An 18,913-nucleotide genomic window follows, 5' to 3' on the forward strand; every position below is an offset into this window, starting at 1 on the left:
AGCCTCCACAAACAGATGCACTTCTGTTATTTCAAAACATGGAGGGTTGCTGCCAGGTGAATTCACTTACACCCATGCAAAAATTTTGTGCCTTTATCTGAGAATCTCTGTTTGACATGTCTAACCTGTCTGACTTCTAACATATATGCAAGCATTAGAGTGTGTCAAGGATGTACAGAGATATTAGTACAGATACTGGTGTATCAAGAAATTACACAGACTGAAGGGAAGGGAAGGGAAGGGAAGGGAAGGGAAGGGAAGGGAAGGGAAGGGGCTATGAAGTTCTTTATTTGTCTACCAAAAGGATGACAGGAGCAGGAATATCTTTAACCTCCCACACTGATGTTCTTCAGCTCTGACCTGGAGTTTCAGTATGTAGTGATGACAGGGAAGAGCAGTCTCTATCCACATGCAGCCCTATCCATGTGCAGTCCTTGGCCGCTCATCTGAGCTTATTAAAAATCTGAATGCAAGTTAAGGCCAAGAATGCTGGTGAATTTAATGGAATGTGAACATCTGGCCACTAAAAGCAGGGACTCTGTTTCCATTGACAAGAAACAAACTCACCGTCAGATGTCTGTAAAACAACTGTCTTGCTGTAAGGGCCAACTCCTGATGAATTGAAAGCTTTGACTCTTGCATTGTAGGTACTGTTGAAATGAAGGCCATCAATAGTGCATAGTGTCTCCTTGCCAACGTACACTTCCTAGACATTCAGAAAGACAGGGACATAACTCACCAGCTTTTTTCAATGGAGGATCTTACAATAAGATATTTAAACATAAGCCACAAGTAAAAATTATTTGTCACTTAGAGGGATTTATGTTGTTATAGTAAGGGCAGCTATGTTCAGTGAAGTTCACCATGGAGAAAGAAGTCCAGGAGGTTAATTGTAATGGAGATAGAGAGGGTGAGTTTAAAAAGCGCATGTTGAAATATATCATGTTATTATTTTAGGAGGTCTGTCTCCATCCTCCTGTGAGGATTTCTGAAGCATCCTTACATAGTTTTGGAACCTATATGAAATCTGTAAGCAGTAAATATGAAGCTTTGGGATACTGATTTATGAAGATCAGAAGAGCTTTGTAGGTCTCAGTTGGCCAAACAGCAACTAAGAGAGGGATGGGATAAATCTCTCTAAAGATCTAAGGGGTGTAAACAGCAAGGAGATGAGTAATAGAAGGAAATTAAGAAAAACAAAAGTCTAAGCAGAATATAACCAAGTCCTGTCTGACAGTTATACGTCTGTAAGGGAGTGGAATAAATTGCATTTTTAATACAAGATCTGTAGGAGTAGATGGTGTCTGATAGAAAAAGGATAGAATACATAACCACTAGGACTTTTCACATTTAATTTCTATACCACTGTGAAATCCATAGTTTTACAGTAGCTAAGTCTCTAAGGAGCATAAGGCCCTGACTCATCAGTGCACTTATGGTAGAAATAGATGTCACCAAATGAAGCAGAACAGTTGAGCCAGGATATGTCCTAGCACTGCTGATCCGGTTCGTTGGGCCAAACACATGTCACCCATTGTCCCATCTTAGATGCTTCAGGACAGTGAGCGACACATTCTCCTGGGGTTTGAGAGGCCTGTTCCAGTGCACCCCATTAATTCCTTAGCAGCATCAGGCCCCTAAAGCCCTGGGAGCACCTGCCTGGCTTTCCCCACTTACTGAGGCATACTCCATTGATCGCAGGGACACATCGTGGTAAGTGAAGAAACCCTGACTTTCCTGCTTATCAAAGAGCACCCTGGAAATCCCAGTGCCTAAGAACTCCCAGGATGCACAGGATCGGGCCCCTTAAACATCTGAAGCATCTGTCTGGGGTGGCTAGAGAATATGGGCAGCTCTGGGGTGCCCACGCTTTCCTGCCATAAAGCAAATAGAAGTCCTCCACAACAAAGTGGCACACATTATCACCTCATGTCCTAACCACGTTGTGGCATGACGAAGGGTATGGATATCTATTTACTTTCCCTTTGTGTCACAAAGACGAAACGTGACATCTGTTTACACCCTTAGATCCAGGTTTAATATGGCTCCTACCTGTGCACCAAACCTTCAAAACAGGAGTAGTCCCTTTGAAGTTAGTGGGACTTAGACATGTGCTAAATAGGGAAGGGATTACTTCTGCTTACAGTCAGGCAAGGGCTTCTGTACTTTGCTGAGCTGGGGCTTGTACTGACAACACAGTAAAGAGTCTATGGAGCCCTGATATCTTTTGTATTATGACGAGAAAAACAAAGGTTCTCGTGGAACAGTTTAATTTATCTACATTTTATAAAATATATCTTGCCTTCGTTCTAAATTGTGATTTTTGGACAATTCTGGTGTTTTTATACCTTTGCTTACTGCCTCTGTTCACTTAGAAATAAAGCTTTTGCTGTGATGAGGACTAAAGCCTGTTTTTTAAAATCTACAGGCAAGATACTAATAAAACCTTGGAGGAAATCCAGATGGTTTTATTAATGTTGACATAAATTATATCATATACATGGCAGGCATAGTTTTATAGGAATGACATTTCCTGAGTAGCAGGCAATTTATTTTAAAACAACTAAAGTGTATGGTGGTTGTATCACAGCAATTCAGGCCAAATGTTCAATGGAAAGACTGTAACCCTGGAATCTGAAAAAAAATGAGGTTGATATTTTCTATGTCCAAAAGCTTGAGATCATAGCAATAGTAATCCTGAAGGCCTGAAGTTTGCAAAATCTATCCAATAGAGAGACAGACCTGGACGTATCCTACTTTGGATACTATGGCCATCCTGACTTGAAATCACATGACAAATTGTTGAGAATGTATTTTTTAAATATATTTTGTTCTAAATAATAGTTAAGGCATCTATACTATGACTGTAGGAGCCCGAACACATAATTGATAATATACTGAAATTCCAGAGCATTTCAACAGGATCCCAGTCAATCAGGGGACTCCTTCCTAGTTTCATCATAGTAGAAGCAGATGCTCTACCTCTTCCAAAACCCAGGCAATCAGGTGGCTTTTGCAGCATACTAGAATGATACCAAATGCAGGCTATTTCAGGTGAATAAAACTGGTGAGACTAAGTTCTTGAGTCTTAGTGCCCTTGCAGAAGGCAACCTGCCAGCTGCCCATCTCTTTTATAATAAGGGGAATCCAACTGAGCTATCTCTGCTGACCTCAATTATGGCAGTATGGCATGAGCAGAGAGAGAGGGGATCCCTCAGGTGGGCCAAATTCAGGTCATTTAGGGGTTTATAACTAAAAATTAAACCCGGCCTCAGACCCATAAGCAGTCAGTGCCAGCACTTGTTTCATATGCTCTCATGCCATAAGCAACTTGCTGTACTCTGCAATCAAAAGTGTTAAGTCATCGCTTCACAGCAACATAACTGGGAGTGGGAAAGAGGGGGACCCTCCCTGGGCACCAAGTTAGGAGGGGCATGGGACTTTCCTCCCATCCCTGCAGAGTTTGCTCCCCAGCAGCATGGCTAAGCTGGAAACTCCAGTTACTGCTGCTTTAAGAGCTACATCTAGAGCAGGCAGAGCACATGTACTGGCAGCAGCAGCTCAGCCTAGACTGTAGAGCTCCTGGCATGGGTAGAAGTGCTACACCTCCCCCTGCCCCCCACCAAAAAAATACCTGCTGGGGCCTCTCCCCCTCCCTCTCAGCTCTTGGACCCCATTCCTCCTGCCCCCATTTGCCCTGTGCAGAAACTCTGCATGTTATGTCACTGTTGCTTCATGTGCAAGTGCATCACAGTAGTTTAATTCAAGGTAACAAAACCCTGAACAGCAGCATGTCACATTCTTCATCCAGACACAGACAGCAAACAGCTGAGTCAGTCATTTCTGTGATACAATTTTCAATCAGCAGCTGGGTGTCTAGGAACACCCCTAAATAGGAAACTCCAATAATTAATGGTGGAAATACTCCTTTAAAGAAGATTTATCACCTCAGTCTTGCCCGGGTTCTGTGTCAGCCAGCTGGCTCACACCCATAATCAGATAAACAATTCTGAGACCCTAGGATAAAAGGCTTTTTTACCTGGAAAAGTAGAAACAGTGAAATTGCTCCAGGATTGCATGCCTTGATTTAGGTTCTTAGTTGCTGCCACTGGTTGCTGGGTGCAGCTGAGAGGGAGGCTACAAAGGTGACTCAGTTTCCTAGTAGCAGGTTTGGGTCTTTCCTAACCTACTGTATTGTCCATTGTCCTAGAAGGAGCTACCTGCCAACTGGGGTTTACAGCAGTACCCTGGTATTTCATTTTTCACCCAACAAGACCTCTGTACCAGAGGCTGCAGAAAGGCAGCACAGAAGCAGATCACACTAGCTGGAGAATCCTACAAAGAAACTTTGACATGGGGGATGGAACGGCTCATTGGCCCCATGCTACCAAAGCAAGAATGAATTAGAGGACATGCTCTCATTCTCAATATCCATGTCCTTATGATAGCTGAACAGCAAGAAAGAGCAATGCAACCCCTCCCTCCGCCCCTCCCCACCCCCAAAAAAAGGCTGAATGAAGTTCTCACGCGGAATTGGCCGCCGTCTCCATCATCAAGTTCCAAGATATAACCTTCCACGGGGTTGTGGCTAAAGGGTGGCATCCTCCAGGCCAGTGTCACACTGTTGTTGCGGGTGCAGCACTTTTCCAGTTGCAGCAGTGGGACTGGTGGCACTATAATGGGAACTGAGCACAGGTTAGTGTAGCTCTGTCCTGATCCATCATGTTATGGTAGAAGCAATCTGATTATCCAGTATCTCTATCCCCAAGATGGGGGCAAAGTTACTAAGGGATAATGCTGGTCCGGAAAAGAGTATTTCTCTCATGGGAAATTTCACTTTCAGTGAAAATTCAGCACAAAAACATTTTAGCAAAAAATTGAAAACACTTGTCTGAAGCCAAAATATTTAAGTCAAAACCAGAAATGATTTGCTTTGGAAATATCGCTGTGGTGTCACCCGGACATTGTAGTTTAGGTGCCTGATATTTCCACCCTTCTCTAGAGGCTGAGCTCCCTAGCTGGAATATATTACCCTGTTATACATCAGGGTCTCCTTTTTCGGACCAGGGAGATAGTACATCATTGGATGGAAGAGAAGGGACTAGAGATGTTGCAAGATAGGAGATGTAGTCTGGCTGGCAAGCCCAGCCCACTGAGAAGAGTGCACTGAACTACAACACATATGAGGCACTGTGGTGATATCTTCAAGTCCAAATACGTCAGTGCAAAGCACTTCAGTTTTCAAGCACTGGCTGTTTTGAGGAAACTGAAAGTGGAGAAACAACTCTTCATGTAATATTTTGTTTAGTCATAAAGTCAAATTTCTGCCAGAAGCCAACTTTGACAGACTTTTTTTGACCAGCCTTACTCAAGGAAATTATTGAGGAAAGTTACATCAGTTGAACCTTTTATGCAAATTCCTATACTCAGTTTGAAAGGGTTACACTTAGGTCATAGAGCTGAATGCTGATTTATCTGTATGGAAACTACAACTGTGATACTGACAGTGTCTGTGAAAGTATTGCTTTCACCAATCAGCCCAGTAAAAATGCTGTGGTATTGATAACAAGATTGACATTCCAAATATAAAAATAAAAGCAATGTGAAGTTTTCAGCTATACTTCCTGTGATGAAGAAGCCATATATATTATTTGTCGACACTATGAGCCCAAGTGGACAATCTTATCCATCATCCTGGCACCTTACAATCTCCTTTACCTGGAATTTGTAAACCCTAGGGTGAAATTCACCTCTGTGCAGAAGACCAATGCAGGGTTTACACACTATTTAAAATACTAGAGTTAAGTGGGATGCACATGGAGCACAGCCCCAGGACTGTTCTGTGAACAGGCATGAAATATATTGTTCAAACTCCATTCAGAAAAATGGTGCATGCTTCTTGCAAGATCCTAAGCACTTTCACCATCTCTTGACTTACCTCTTAAAAATGTCAGTGTGTTCCTTTTTACCTATTCTGCTCTGTGGCTGCATTTAATTTCCCTCAATCTGCCTTTGTAGGAGTCAGTGCAGGAGCCTTGAGCTGTTCTTTTCTCTCTTCTACCTCTCACTCCAGAACAGCTACACAGTAAGTCAGTAACCCTATCCCAGATACACAGTTGGTCCAATACAAGATTTCACCCTAAGAAATCCTTGCCTCTGGCATAATTTCTGGATCATCAACGTTACAACATCACTCTTACACTACCAGCAAATATTCACTTGGACCTCTCCTCCAATTGCCTGTCCAATGCCAACCAAGGGGTGCAGGAGGCTGCTGGAGCATGGTAATTACCACTTTCCGCTTAATCGAGTCTGTTCTGATGTGCTGTAATTATAGCGCATTGGAACAGCCTCCCTACTCATGTACAAGCACCCTTAGAGACTAACTGTTCAGAAAGATACAAGCTTTTATAGGCAACAGCCTGCTTCATCAAATGCTATGAATGACATCTGACAAACTCTGCTATTGGCCTACAAAAGCTTTATGCCTTTCTGAACCAGTTCATCTCTAAGGTGCTACCCTGCCCTGCCTTCTGCATGACTACAGATTAACACAGCTAACCACCTCTCTCTAGTTTTAGTATGTGCTGTTAAACTGGAGGGACCCAATATTCCTCCTCTTTCTGTAGGATGCATGTAATTCCTGTTGGCTACAATACCTATTACTCACATATTTTGAGGGGAACTATTGGGCTCCTGCTGCATTAAGTGCCAGAGATGACTGCATTCCAAGATTTATAAAATGCCTCTTATTAACCTCCCACTGACTATAAATTGTGAAGTCTATGGCCACACGGTCAGCTGGACTGCAGGGCCATAGCATAATGCAAAGGGATACAGCATATTCACCCACTCTTTTATATCTCATTATGCCCCTGCATATGTATATGGATTTTGGGCCAGGGATACAGGAGTGAGTTGGTGCTTCATCCCATCCACCTCTCTTGCAAGCATTTGGGGAATAAGCAGGAATGAACAGAGCCTTATCTGGTCTGGGGGAAGCACTAATTTTCTAATAATACTATCCAGTGGCATACTGCTATACTCTGGGCACAAACACAGGTAGGGAAGGAACTGGGGCCTTTCTGCTTACACATGTGTGGAAAGAGCTGAATTACTTAGGGACACATGGGACATTCATAGAGCTTGGAGTAATGGTACAACATTAAGAAAAGATAAACAGAAGCTAAACACTGTACCAGAAAAAAAAGAATGCTCTGATGTTAAATGGCAGAGCTATCCCATTGCTTGTACCACTGAAAGGCATAACAGAGAAAGCATTAAAAACCTACAGTGAAAGGAATAACGCTGCATTGGCAGGGCCCCAGACCAGATTATTAATAGTTTTTTTCCAGCTTTTATTGCTGTTCTGTGATTGTACAAATGATGCATCCTTGGGGCACTAGATTAAAACTGCCTCAGTGATGTCTCATGTCAAGTCAGCAGCTTCCTCACACATTATTGAACACATCTCATAGACATTCCCTCCACCCCAAGGGGAAGAGGCAGATGCTTCAATGTATTGCTTGCCATTTGTCAAGCTGACCGGCAAGCTGTACACTGATTTTTGCCCGTAGGTTGATCAGCAGGGCATTATAAACTGCAAAAGGACAGACAGTCCACTGAGAAGTTTTGTAAACTTTAGAAAGCCTCCAGCCTGCCCCCTGAAGCAACCAGTTAGACAAGTTAATATCCTGAATCATCCCCATGGCAGACATACTACGAACAGAATTAAAAAGTGAGAAGACAAGGTCACACTCAGGCATCTTGTCCCCTCTGGTGTGACATAAAATAAACAGAGAGAAAACTAGGTATGAAGCCACCTGTTTGGAATTTCTGGGCATGTCTAGATGTGCAATTAATGTGCCTGAATTTTCTGCACTGAAAATTTAGGTGCATTCAATTGTACCCCTACATGCATCTGAATGTGCCCCCTAAAGGAGCAAATTTGCTTCTGATGGGAACAGTTCAGTCTACAGCTGCTCCTGCCATGCTCTTCCCCCCTGCAGCTGCCAGACGGAGCTCCAGACTCTCCTGGGTGCCAGCCCCTGGGCTTGCAGGGTGCATGCGGGCTGGTCCTGATCTCTGTGGGGCAGGGGAGAGCTGTCCCAGATGCTGGACAGCTGCCTGCCAGCCACCTGGAGATCAGGACCCATCCCAATCTCCATGTGGCTAGCAGTCAGGACAGCTCTCCCAGCCATGTGAAGATCAGGATGGGCCCCATCGCTATATAGTTGGCAGGCAGCATCCCCCCAAGTGGGGACAGCTCTCCCCACCCCTTGCGGCCTCCTGCTGCTGCTTCTCTGATACAGAAGACCAGCAATTTCCTCTCCATCAGAGCTATGCATTCTAGTATTTACAGGTACTAGAAAATGGCACATTAGACTAAACTGTTGCACAGTAATTGCTGTGCACATGTAGACAGTGATGCTTGACTGCACATTAGATTGGTCTAGTGTGTAGTAAAGTCTCTCATGTAGAAATACCCTCTATCAAATAAATTATTCTTAAAATCTTAGAGCAATGAGGAAGTAGTGTGTGATAAGAAGAGACAAGGAGGAGATACCACAGGAAAGGGTTCTGGGGGGCAACCAGGGCAGCTACCTTTGCAGTGTGGGGGGGGGGGGGGCACAAAAATAGCCACAACAGGCAGTTGTGGCCACACTGCCACCACCAATAGTGCAGCAGCCAGAGTTGCTGCATGTATTGTCACTGCCCAGGATGTGAAGCTGCCTTGATATACCTGTGGGTGCTGGGGTTGGTCTTGGGGACTGATTTGGGCTGGGGAAAAGAGGTACACTTGAAGGGTGGAGAAGCATACATGTATGTATTGGAGCCATGATAGGGAAACAAGAAGTGCCTCAGGCTGAAAGAAAACTTTGCAATTGTTGAAAGTGAGCGTGGGTGTCACCCATGCAGAGCTGGCTATTGGAGTGGAGCTACAGAAGGAATCAGTGCATGGGAATGCATTCTTAATTGAGTTCTATGACAAGAAGGAGAAAGAGTGGAAAAAGGGTGCAAGGTAAAGACAAGTCTTCACTTGGGAAAAGCTATTTTAAGCATCAGTATCTATTCTTCATTTCACAATAAACACAAATCCCATCCAACTTCATGAACCATGGCTTAGGTATCTGTTCATATTCTTAGTTAAAACAGAGGGAATCTGATACAGAGAACCAGCTAATTACTCCAGAGGGTAGGAATTCCAGGCTATGGCACTCAAAATGCAATGGAGGGAAGAAGACAGTGGTGAAGGAAAGAGATGTAGGTTAGCCTAAAATGCCAACAAATACCAGCAACCTTGCACATCTCTCTGTGGATCAGCATATTGTGGACTCCTTCTAAAGGGCTAGCAAAGAGACATGCCTGCCAATGTGTTGCTGACTCAGCATCATGCCTCTATACATCACACTTTCACCTTCTGTGCATTGACTCATGCTAGAGTGTGACACTGTCAAAGCAAGCCCCATCAACTTCCTCCCCCCTTTGTGCTCCACAAGCTGAAAAACATAATGTAACACCTTTTTTGGTGTGCAGCCAATTTGTATCCTACACACTGGCTGCACACCCTGAGTCTTGGATGGTCCCATGACAGTGGAGCTTTGTGCACTCACTGCCACTCTAATGGCAGCTATAAGACATTTTTTGGCCCATGGTACAAAACTGGGCAGGGTTTTCATTGTGACACTCTTGTCCGACCTGATGTTGAGATGCCCACAGAGTCATTTATTATTAAATACTTCCATTTTTACATGCAGGACCATTCAGACAGAGGACCTCTGGTTGCTTGTCATAGGGATGAGATCATGATAGTGTAAGGTTGGTTTTAAATTTATTAGGCATTTAGAAGCATGGGGTGGGGAGAAGGGGGACCTCAGAGGGAAGAGGTGAGGTTCACCTGGAACCACGTGACAGCACAGAAAAATAATAGGCTTTCTGAAAGAAACCTCAAGGTGTTGAGGAGCAGGAAAACTGGACAAAAATATCTACTAGGTAACATACATGTCTTTTTGTCCAGTGAAGGACAGAATGGCAATTGTAACTAGATTGGGATAGGGAGGAGATACATTCTAAGAAAAATACCAAGGGGTCAGTAAGAGGTTACACAGAAATGGGAGTATGGCCAACAGCAGAAGATTATAAAAGGTCTGTCTATGAACCAGGCAAGAAGGTGCAGCAGCAGAGCAGGGAAGAACGTTTGCTACCGATACAGAAGTGTAAGTGTAAGCCTCAGTCCAGGTGTATTTGGAAGGCCAGCCCCACTCAACCCAGCTGAGAGTGGTGGCATAGTCATCATGCTGGGGCATCAAAAGTGGCAGGATCTGGTGCTGGTCACAGCACACCCATGGTTGCTGTTGGCAATTGACAGCTGAGTGTGCTAATTATTGCTATTTACACACATTCAAATAATCTGAAACAATTCTCCCAGGTTTGTTCTGATAAAGAAAATTACCCAGAGCCGCACGTACAGATATTTGAATCCTGCTGTCCTGAAGAGTTTGCAGTCTTGAAACTGTATAGCTAGGGGGGGCGGCGTGGAAGGGCAGGGTAGGGGTGCACACATATCAACGTGTTCTGTAGGCTTTTTTAATCTGCCTGGAGACAGATGGCAACAGTGCATAAGGCAGCCCTGATTGGCTGGCTCAGGCTGTTTATGGTCAGCCCGTGTTTCCCTGCATCACAATATGGGGGTTGTGAAAGGGGCATGTTCTGCTCCCTGCTGGAGCAGAAGAGTCCAGAGAGTGACACACTGTCTCCCTGAGAGATGGTGGGGAGGGATCCTGGAGGACCATGTTCTCTTCTGAGAGAAGCCACAGCATGTGCAGACATTTGCTCTCCCAGGAGAAACTCTCCTAGAAGTGTTTTAACCCTGGTTGTTTCCAGGTTATTTTTCCCCAGGAGTGGCCATCTTTAGTCTGAGAGGAAAAGCCTGAACATCTATACACTTGTGGCAGAGCAGAACTTTCCCAGGAGAAAGTGAATGTCTTTATGAGGTCTATGTGAGCCAAGTGAAATGAATGGGACCAGGATGGAGCTGGAGCAATTTGTATCTTCCTAGCATTTATTTAGAACTAGACTATTGTTATACTACTTGCCTGCACTTAAGGGGAAGTAAGAAACTTCCTCATGCCTCTACAAGAGCTGCCTGTCCTTCTGGACAGGTGCCTAGGGCAAACATGACCATTACTTTCCTTTGGAGCAGGTGGATGGGACATGGGCACATCTTGGCTTTCTCCTCCTACTGGACTAGCTAGTGAAATGGACCTACACTTCAGAGGAGGTGTTACAATATGCTGTGAGCATAGGTCAGTCAAACTTACTATCCTGCCTAGACCCAGAGAAGAGCAGAAAGAGAACTGTGGCTTCCTGAACTACAGTACTTTTCCTAGTATGCTCCTGAGATGGCACCCCACAGCTCTGGGCCAGAACCTCACAGGCCTCAGACCTGAAGCTTTTTGGAGCAGAGAGTAAATTGCCTTGTTTCTCTACATCTTGTATAGCATCCAGCATGCTACCATAAGAAAACTATGGCTGAATAACAAATAGGAATGTGAATGGGCAGCATTATCTCCCTATAAGAACAGCCAAAAGTGTCATGTAGCAGGGATCCAATTCACCAGGGAAATCCTTCTTCTTTTAAAGTTAAAAACAAAGGAATGCTTGGAAGCCAGAAACCTAATATGTTTTTATTTCAATGAGCTGTGGGTTACTTAGCCAGTTGAACTGAGTGGGTGACTGAGGGCAAAGAAAGATGAACAAATACCCTATAGGAATATTCATTGTTTCTTGTATGCCATTGTAAACAGACAGACATGCAGCAATTTTTGGGCACGTGGTAGGTGGCTATTGCTGTGAGTTGCCACTAGGTGGCAGGAGAGCAGGTAACAGCCTATTTTCTTTCAGTGAATGGCTTTGTTGGGACATAGAAGATGACATGCAAACCAGTGTAATTGACACTGGTGGCATTTTATTCCATTTCAAGGTAAATTATCCACTGGATTGGGTGAAGTTACCCTAGGTTAGAAGCATGGATCATCAGTATAATGCTGCAGGTAACAGTGTGAACATGTCTGTCTGGGGCCTAAATTAAATATATGATTAACTATTCTGAAAGGGACTATAATCCAGTACTAAATCTAACCCAATTTAAGTCTCTTTGAGTTGATAACCAACTACTCTACAGATAACATTCAGAAAAGCTTTATCAGTTACACTCTAAATCTCATGCCTTCTGCTCTTGCTGCTGTTTTTCTGGATATTAAAATTTTAAAGGGCAGTTTACAGATGTTCTCAGAGTGGTTTCACTAATACATTACAACTCATTTATACTAAGATGCAATCCCTTCTTGCTGAGCAGACTTTGGCCTTTAACTATTTATCCATTTGTTTCTCCAAGGAAATCTGTCAAGTTAGCCACTCTAATTACTTTATCTTGTGCTTATTGAGTTCAGAATTAAGCCTACAGGGAACAGACAAAGTCTGGCTGAGCAGGAACCCTCATTTTATGAACTGCTACAATGCAGTCAGGAAAAAGAACACCGTTATATCTTTAACTCATCCAATATTTATGGGTGGACTCTTCCCAGTCATCCACATGCCCATTGAACACAATGGAAAGACTCTATTGACCTAATGGGCTTTGGATGAAGACCTTAGAGAATGTCTATCTTTCTGTCCATACATACATTTTGATATGTCCCTCATCCTGGATATATATATATTATATTTTTCTACCTCTCCTCCACTGGTCCGTGCTTTTAGTAACTCTTTATTTGGGGTCCTGTTTATTTCTCTCCCTCCTTTCTGGTCCCAAGACAACACGTGGCTCTTCTTTTCCCATGGTTACTGAAGGAGCCCTTGCATAAAAAGATGGGTTTTTGCAATTGTCCTAATGACAGGTACGTTTGGACTCATCCAGATATCTAATGTTAAGGAATTCCACCAATGAATGACCTTCCACTGATGATTCCCTATGCCTGCCTCCCAAAATTTTTCTCTTGGGCTGTGCCAGCTGCAGTGTCCCCATTGAGTGTAAATGTCACAGTGGTTCCTCCTCAGTTAGAGATACATTTTTGAAAAAAATGACTTGCTTGCCACTGACATATATCTTGTATAAACTGTGTTACATCTCTTAATGTTATAGAATGGACCAAAGTCCTTTCATTTTCACAGATCCCCTTAACACTGCCAGGCTGTCTCACTTTGATGTGCTTATCTTTTTAGATAGTTAACTTCACCTAATACCATTGTCTGAGGTTCTTCATGTTCCTGAAGATGAGGTGCATGCTTCCCTTGGGAAAGAAATGGCAATATGTTTAAGATATTTTTTTTAAACAGACAAAGGGGGAAAAAAACCCTCTCCATAAATTTCAAGTAATAACATATTTCTTTCTGTCTCTTTCCCCTTTCCTTGGCCTCCCCCTTTCTTGTACCATTTCAAAACACACATGAGAAACAAAGAGAAAATCAAATCATGAAAGCTCACCCCTACATTTCATCTGAATAAAATCCAGCTGGTGTATTGACTGCAGTAAAGGTTCACTATCCAGAGTCAGGTCAAACTCAGCAGATACTTTTGGTTCCAAGGCTCCTTTGACCCATTGTTCCTGAGACACCTGAACACGTTTGATTAAAGCATCTGAAATCTTAAAGAGAACATTAGGTTTTGTAGTGCCACTGCTGCTGCAAAAATGCATCAGAACCAGCTAAAAGACAGAACGACATGAAATACAATGCAAGTTTAAGAAAGAGGAGGAGGCAGGCTATAAGTCTAGTAAGTTCTGTGTGGACTGCACCTTGCCGTCTTTTCAGAACAAATCCCTGTTAGAGGAGGAAATGGAAAAGTTTTCTTTGAAGGCAAATTTTGTTCTGTATTGAACAGGTGATGTGTGTCTCATGTATTGGCTGAATTCTCCTCTCTGATGCCTGGAAACTGAAGTTAGAAATATTTAAACTTCAAATAAGGCACACATTTTAACTGGGAAGATAACTGACTATTGGAACAGATCTCCAAAGAATGCAATGGATTTCCCATCATTAAATCACAATCAGATCCCATTTTGAAAGCTCCTTTATAGTTCAAAAACAAGTTCCCAGGCTCAGTACTGTAGGATGAACACCTGTGGCCTGTGTCATGCAAAAGTGGCAGCTTACAAAAAGGCAGATGAGATGATTACAGAACTCTTTCTGGACTTAAAATCTATGAGTGACCTCCTGACTCCATTGAAGTCAATAGGAGTTTTGCCATTGACTTCAAAGAAGTCTAGATTCCACCCTCTGAATCAATAAATATCTGGAGCCCTTCCCAATGAGAGTTTCACATATGTAGAAAGGGTGGATTAGCTTTCAATGTAGGTCAGAGAAGAGAATTTAACCTCTAAAGTCTACTTGGGGAAGGGGAAGCCATTGTTCATCCCATGGTCAAGCGTAGATCATTTTATTTGGTGTATGTTGTCATTAAGCAGTGAAGTTTGTGTCAGGGCACTTGAGACCTAGGTTTTAACCTTCTTATCAGTCACATAGAGGGACTTTGTGGTTATTACGTGACAAAAATTTAACTTTTTCAGTATTAATGCTAAAAATCTGGCAGATTTAACTCACATAGGGTGCATCCAGATGACTGTGTACGTGCATTTCCCTAGGGACAAATAGCAGCAGCACATAGTTGTTCCACTGCTACTTGTCCCCAGGGAACGCCTCTGCATGTGTGCTCTGGTGCATGGCAAATTGCCCCGGGTGGGGTAGGGGAGACTAGGGCCAGCACCTGGACTGGCCCCAGCAGCCTTACGAGGGGTTCTGGGGACCTCTCAGGGCTGCAACATGCACCACCCTGCTTCCTTTTTTTTTTTTTTTTGGCCCCCTTTTTTTTTTTTTATACTGGAAGCTCCTGGCATCTAATTTTGCCAGTACAGAGAACCAATTCATGTGTGCCACATACATTTTCCTGTGCCTCAAAAGCCTTTGAGGTGCCGCAAAGTGCACGTGTGCGCTTGTCTGGAAGCACCCATAGTTTGCAAAATCCTTTAAAGGACATTTACAAGATATCTTAAACTGTAAATGATGGTGTGATATGCGGCAGAAGGGCAGTATGCAAAAGAATGGTGTTTCACCATTCTAGTTAAATCAACACAGTGTCGTTACTGGTTTCTCACAGTGACAAGTTGGAAGATTAAGAGCTGATTAAGAGATGTGATGGCCAAGGAGAGGAAGCTTCCTGATGGCATCTACATCATTTGTCTTCACAGAGAGGAACTTGTACAAAAAGGAGAGCTGAGCTTTCTATGTCTTGTAAAGGCCTGGCTTCTCCTGAAAGTACTATGTATCGTGGTGGTTTTTTGGGATGCAGACTTCAATCCACTGGGAAAGGAACAGAGCTCGTTTCATACTGCCCATCAAACTGCAAGAACTTTGGGTCCTTGTTAAGAGGGTAGCTGAGAGACGAAAGATGCTTATCCCAGTTGAGGGTTTTCTTTCCCACTAGAAAGACAAGAAGGGAATATACCTGTAAAAACCCAGAAGGATCGTTCTCTTTGATTACTTCCAAACAGTATTCCATGAGCCCTGTTGACTGACGTAACTTCAGGGTACAGTGGTTTATCTGGTCCCAAACAACCTGGAAAAGAAGCATCAGTACATTTCTGATAATCTCAGCTTTTAGAGAACCATTACATTATTTCAGAAGCAGTAGCAGCAGGAAACAGAAGTGCATATTAAAGTTGTTTATTTTAGCTGCCATGTGGGCATGACCCTACCTATAACAGCTACATTTATTTGCTCTGCATTGTAAATACTGATAAGCAGTTTGGCAATACAGGGAATCTTAATATTCAAAGAAGATTAAGCATTCTTGGCTGGGATCTGCTCATGACCAAAGGAGTTAGGATCTCATGGGTGTAGAATCTCTTGACTGTCTTTGCAGCCACACTTCCACTTAACATTTTAATACAATTCTAACTTAAGCCAGGGCACTGGTATGTCATTTGCTCTGTGGTAACAGCTCATGCACAAGCTTTTATCTCATGGAAAATGGAATCTGAGCCATGACAGCTTATCCCTCTTTTGTTGAAGATTAAGGTACCATGAGTCAGCTTTTACTTACTGTGGGGTAAGAACAGACACATGGGCAGTTACTACAGAGCAGACTGTGTGGTAAGTCCCCATTCCCATTTGCCTCACAGGTCCTGGTTCGTGTGCCCAGGCCCCCACTATATTAAACATACTCATGATGATGATTCTTTCTGTGCAGACCATAGTCTAGCACAGTGATTTTCAACCTTTTTTCATTTGCAGACCCCTAAAAAAAATTGCATGAAAGTGCAGACCCCTTTGAATTATAAGTCTGGGTATTCACATACTTTTGATTGATCATAGTCATCTTTTGCAGACCCCTTAGACATAGTTTGCAGACCCCTTGGGTCCACGGACCACAGGTTGAAAACCATTGGTCTAGGATTCCCTTCAGAATCTTCCATTGATCATTGTTCCCCAGTAGATGGATTTCTAGAGAAAATAATGGGAAAGGCACATCTCATTTATCCTAATTTTGGACATGATTGTGCACTTACACTGCTGTAATGTTGCAACCAATGAAAACATTGCACAGTAAAACTGGTGCAAGTGAGAGAAGAATCAGTCCTCTATTGGGATATACCAGATTTAGGTACTTGGAAGTGTGGGGTTTCTGAAATAATGATGTGAAGTAGATTTTTAAATTCCTGCTAAGATGTTTCTAATGCACTCAACATTGTAATAGCTACTTGGCAGATACAAAGCTATGGATCTGCAAAACATTTGTTCTAAATCCAGTTACAATGTTCTTTTCTTCCCCTTTCTTTTATATCTCTTGCATAGAGCGCAAATAAGAATCTCCAGGTGTTGCTCATTGAAATTTGGGGGCATTTATACATGTGCTTCAGGAGTGGGGAGTGTGATGCTTTAACTGATGTGGCTCCAAGAGCTGCGCTAATTAAAACACCTGGAGTGCCTTGTGTATCAGCACCCCCATGCTGAAAAAAAGTGGTTGGGGCACTTTAACTAAAGTTCCTTGAACAAGCTCTGTTTAAAGCACCCCCACCGCCATTTTTCAGTGTGGGACGCTAATACACGAGACACTGGAGTCTGCTGGATCATTGTAATTACCACAATCCAGGAGATTTGATTAAGTCTGCTCTGATGTACTGTAATTACAATACATCAGAGCATCCTTGCTGCAAGTGGATAGGCATCCTAGGAGTTTGAAGAATTAAGGAATGGGGTGAATCCTTCTTCAGGCAAGACTTCTTCTTTTGACCAAATCCAGAGAGGTATCAAGCACTGGGAGGTGCTAACTGATGTGAAATTGGGATTATTTTTAGCACTTCTCAGCAGTCAGCCCATAAACTTCAAACAAAAGTTTTGCTTAAATGAAGACTGGACCCTGTGATTTAGTAAGTTCCTGACTTGTTCCACGGGTGTAGGTTGTAGCCGTGTTGGTCTAAGGACATAGGCAGACAAGGTTCCTTGGGTGAATTTGATATCTTTTATTAGACCAACCCAAATCGTTGGAGAGTAATTGGGTGTTTCTGTCTTTGATAGATTTCTGGTGTGCGTTCATTCTGGTGCCAGAAATCTATTAAGGACAGAAATACCCAATTACCGGTGGGGGCACATTTCTCACAGGAGGGCCACTCTCTCTCCAATCTCTCAGTCCTGATCCTCAAGGGAAACTTACACAACACTTCCCAGAGACGAGCCTATGAGCTCCATTTCATCAACCTGCTGGATACTAGAGATCATGGACTAAACATAGACGTTGGATTTTTGATACATTATAATCTGCCTGGCAACTGACTCCCCAGCCCAGCCCCTGGCTTCTTTACTTTTCATTCCATCCAGGAAGAGCACACACCAACTGCTGAAATCTCCTTAGCCTGACGAAGGGTTTTTGAACTCGAAAGTTTGCTTAATAACTATTCTCCAACGATTTGGGTTGGTCTAATAAAAGATATCAAATTCACCCAAGGAACCTTGTCTGACTTGTTCCACTGCACTTACACTTAAGTATGTTGCTCATTTGGGGCTGAAAATACATCAGATTTGGTCTGTGGGAATTATAACTGCATTTACTGTCATGGGAATTTAGCCTCCTGCATTAGCTGGGTATCAGCAGTGACATTCTCTGGAATAAATGTAGTTCATAATAGTTGTGCTCACCTTTAGTTTGTGCTCACGTTCTTTGGTAACTTTAGTGAGCAGCTTTGCCTTTTGCCGAGTTAATGCATCCACTAGGGCATCACACTGAGCAACAAGACAGGCTTCATATTCCAAGCCATTTTCCTGGAAGATGACAATAGTCAGATCCATTAATGAAAACAAAGTTTTACAGCAAAAGCCATTATTTACTAAAATGTGTTTTGCATTTAGAAAATGTTTCCTTTTAAGAGCTTGGCATGTCAAGTCTCCTTTGTGATTCCATTACAAGTTGCATCATTAATATCTGCTTCCTGTAAAATGCCTAAAGGGACGCTGTCAAGATGATTATGCCACAAAACTGACTTAATGTAACTGCTTAACTGGCATAGGCAAGAGAGGACAGAATGTGAGGTCAGAAGCAAGCCAGAAGGAGTGTCAGTCAGTGAGATGATCACTGCCCTAGGAGAGGAGGGAGGCCTTGGTTTATAGCCCCTGCCTTCTGCAATGGGCAGCAACTATTCTGCTGCTATTTCTTTTATGTAATAACTAATAAATGCAAAATTCAGAACCACCATTGAGGACAGGAGCAGGGGTCAGAATCTAGATCTCCCCTCCCTTCAAGGGCAGTGACTATCTCCCCGAGCCAAGCTTCTTCTTGCTTGCTCTCCTTCTAGCCCCTCTTGGTTGCCCAATGGGCTAATTTCAACAGTAGGAGCTCTTGGCAATACCCAGACCTCAGCCT

At 43.1% G+C, this 18,913-nt stretch overlaps 1 protein-coding gene across 2 annotated transcripts in view; it reads right to left on the reverse strand.

Moving 5' to 3' along the window:
- Window positions 1-18,913, reverse strand: part of TRIM67 (tripartite motif containing 67) — a 56,387-nt gene that overhangs the window by 20,641 nt on the left and 16,833 nt on the right. The window contains exons 3-7 of one of the 2 annotated variants that reach the window (XM_059715345.1): window positions 18,193-18,315; window positions 15,503-15,613; window positions 13,493-13,646; window positions 4,528-4,673; window positions 568-706 (exon numbers count right to left, since the gene is read on the reverse strand). In XM_059715345.1, the coding sequence (XP_059571328.1) occupies window positions 568-706; window positions 4,528-4,673; window positions 13,493-13,646; window positions 15,503-15,613; window positions 18,193-18,315 (673 nt within the window). Of the gene's footprint in view, window positions 1-567; window positions 707-4,527; window positions 4,674-13,486; window positions 13,647-15,502; window positions 15,614-18,192; window positions 18,316-18,913 lie in introns of both variants that reach the window. The other variant, XM_059715341.1, reaches the window with a different exon arrangement.

The sequence above is a fragment of the Alligator mississippiensis genome, chromosome 1 (genome assembly GCF_030867095.1).
Source record: "Alligator mississippiensis isolate rAllMis1 chromosome 1, rAllMis1, whole genome shotgun sequence".
NCBI lineage: Eukaryota > Metazoa > Chordata > Crocodylia > Alligatoridae > Alligator > Alligator mississippiensis.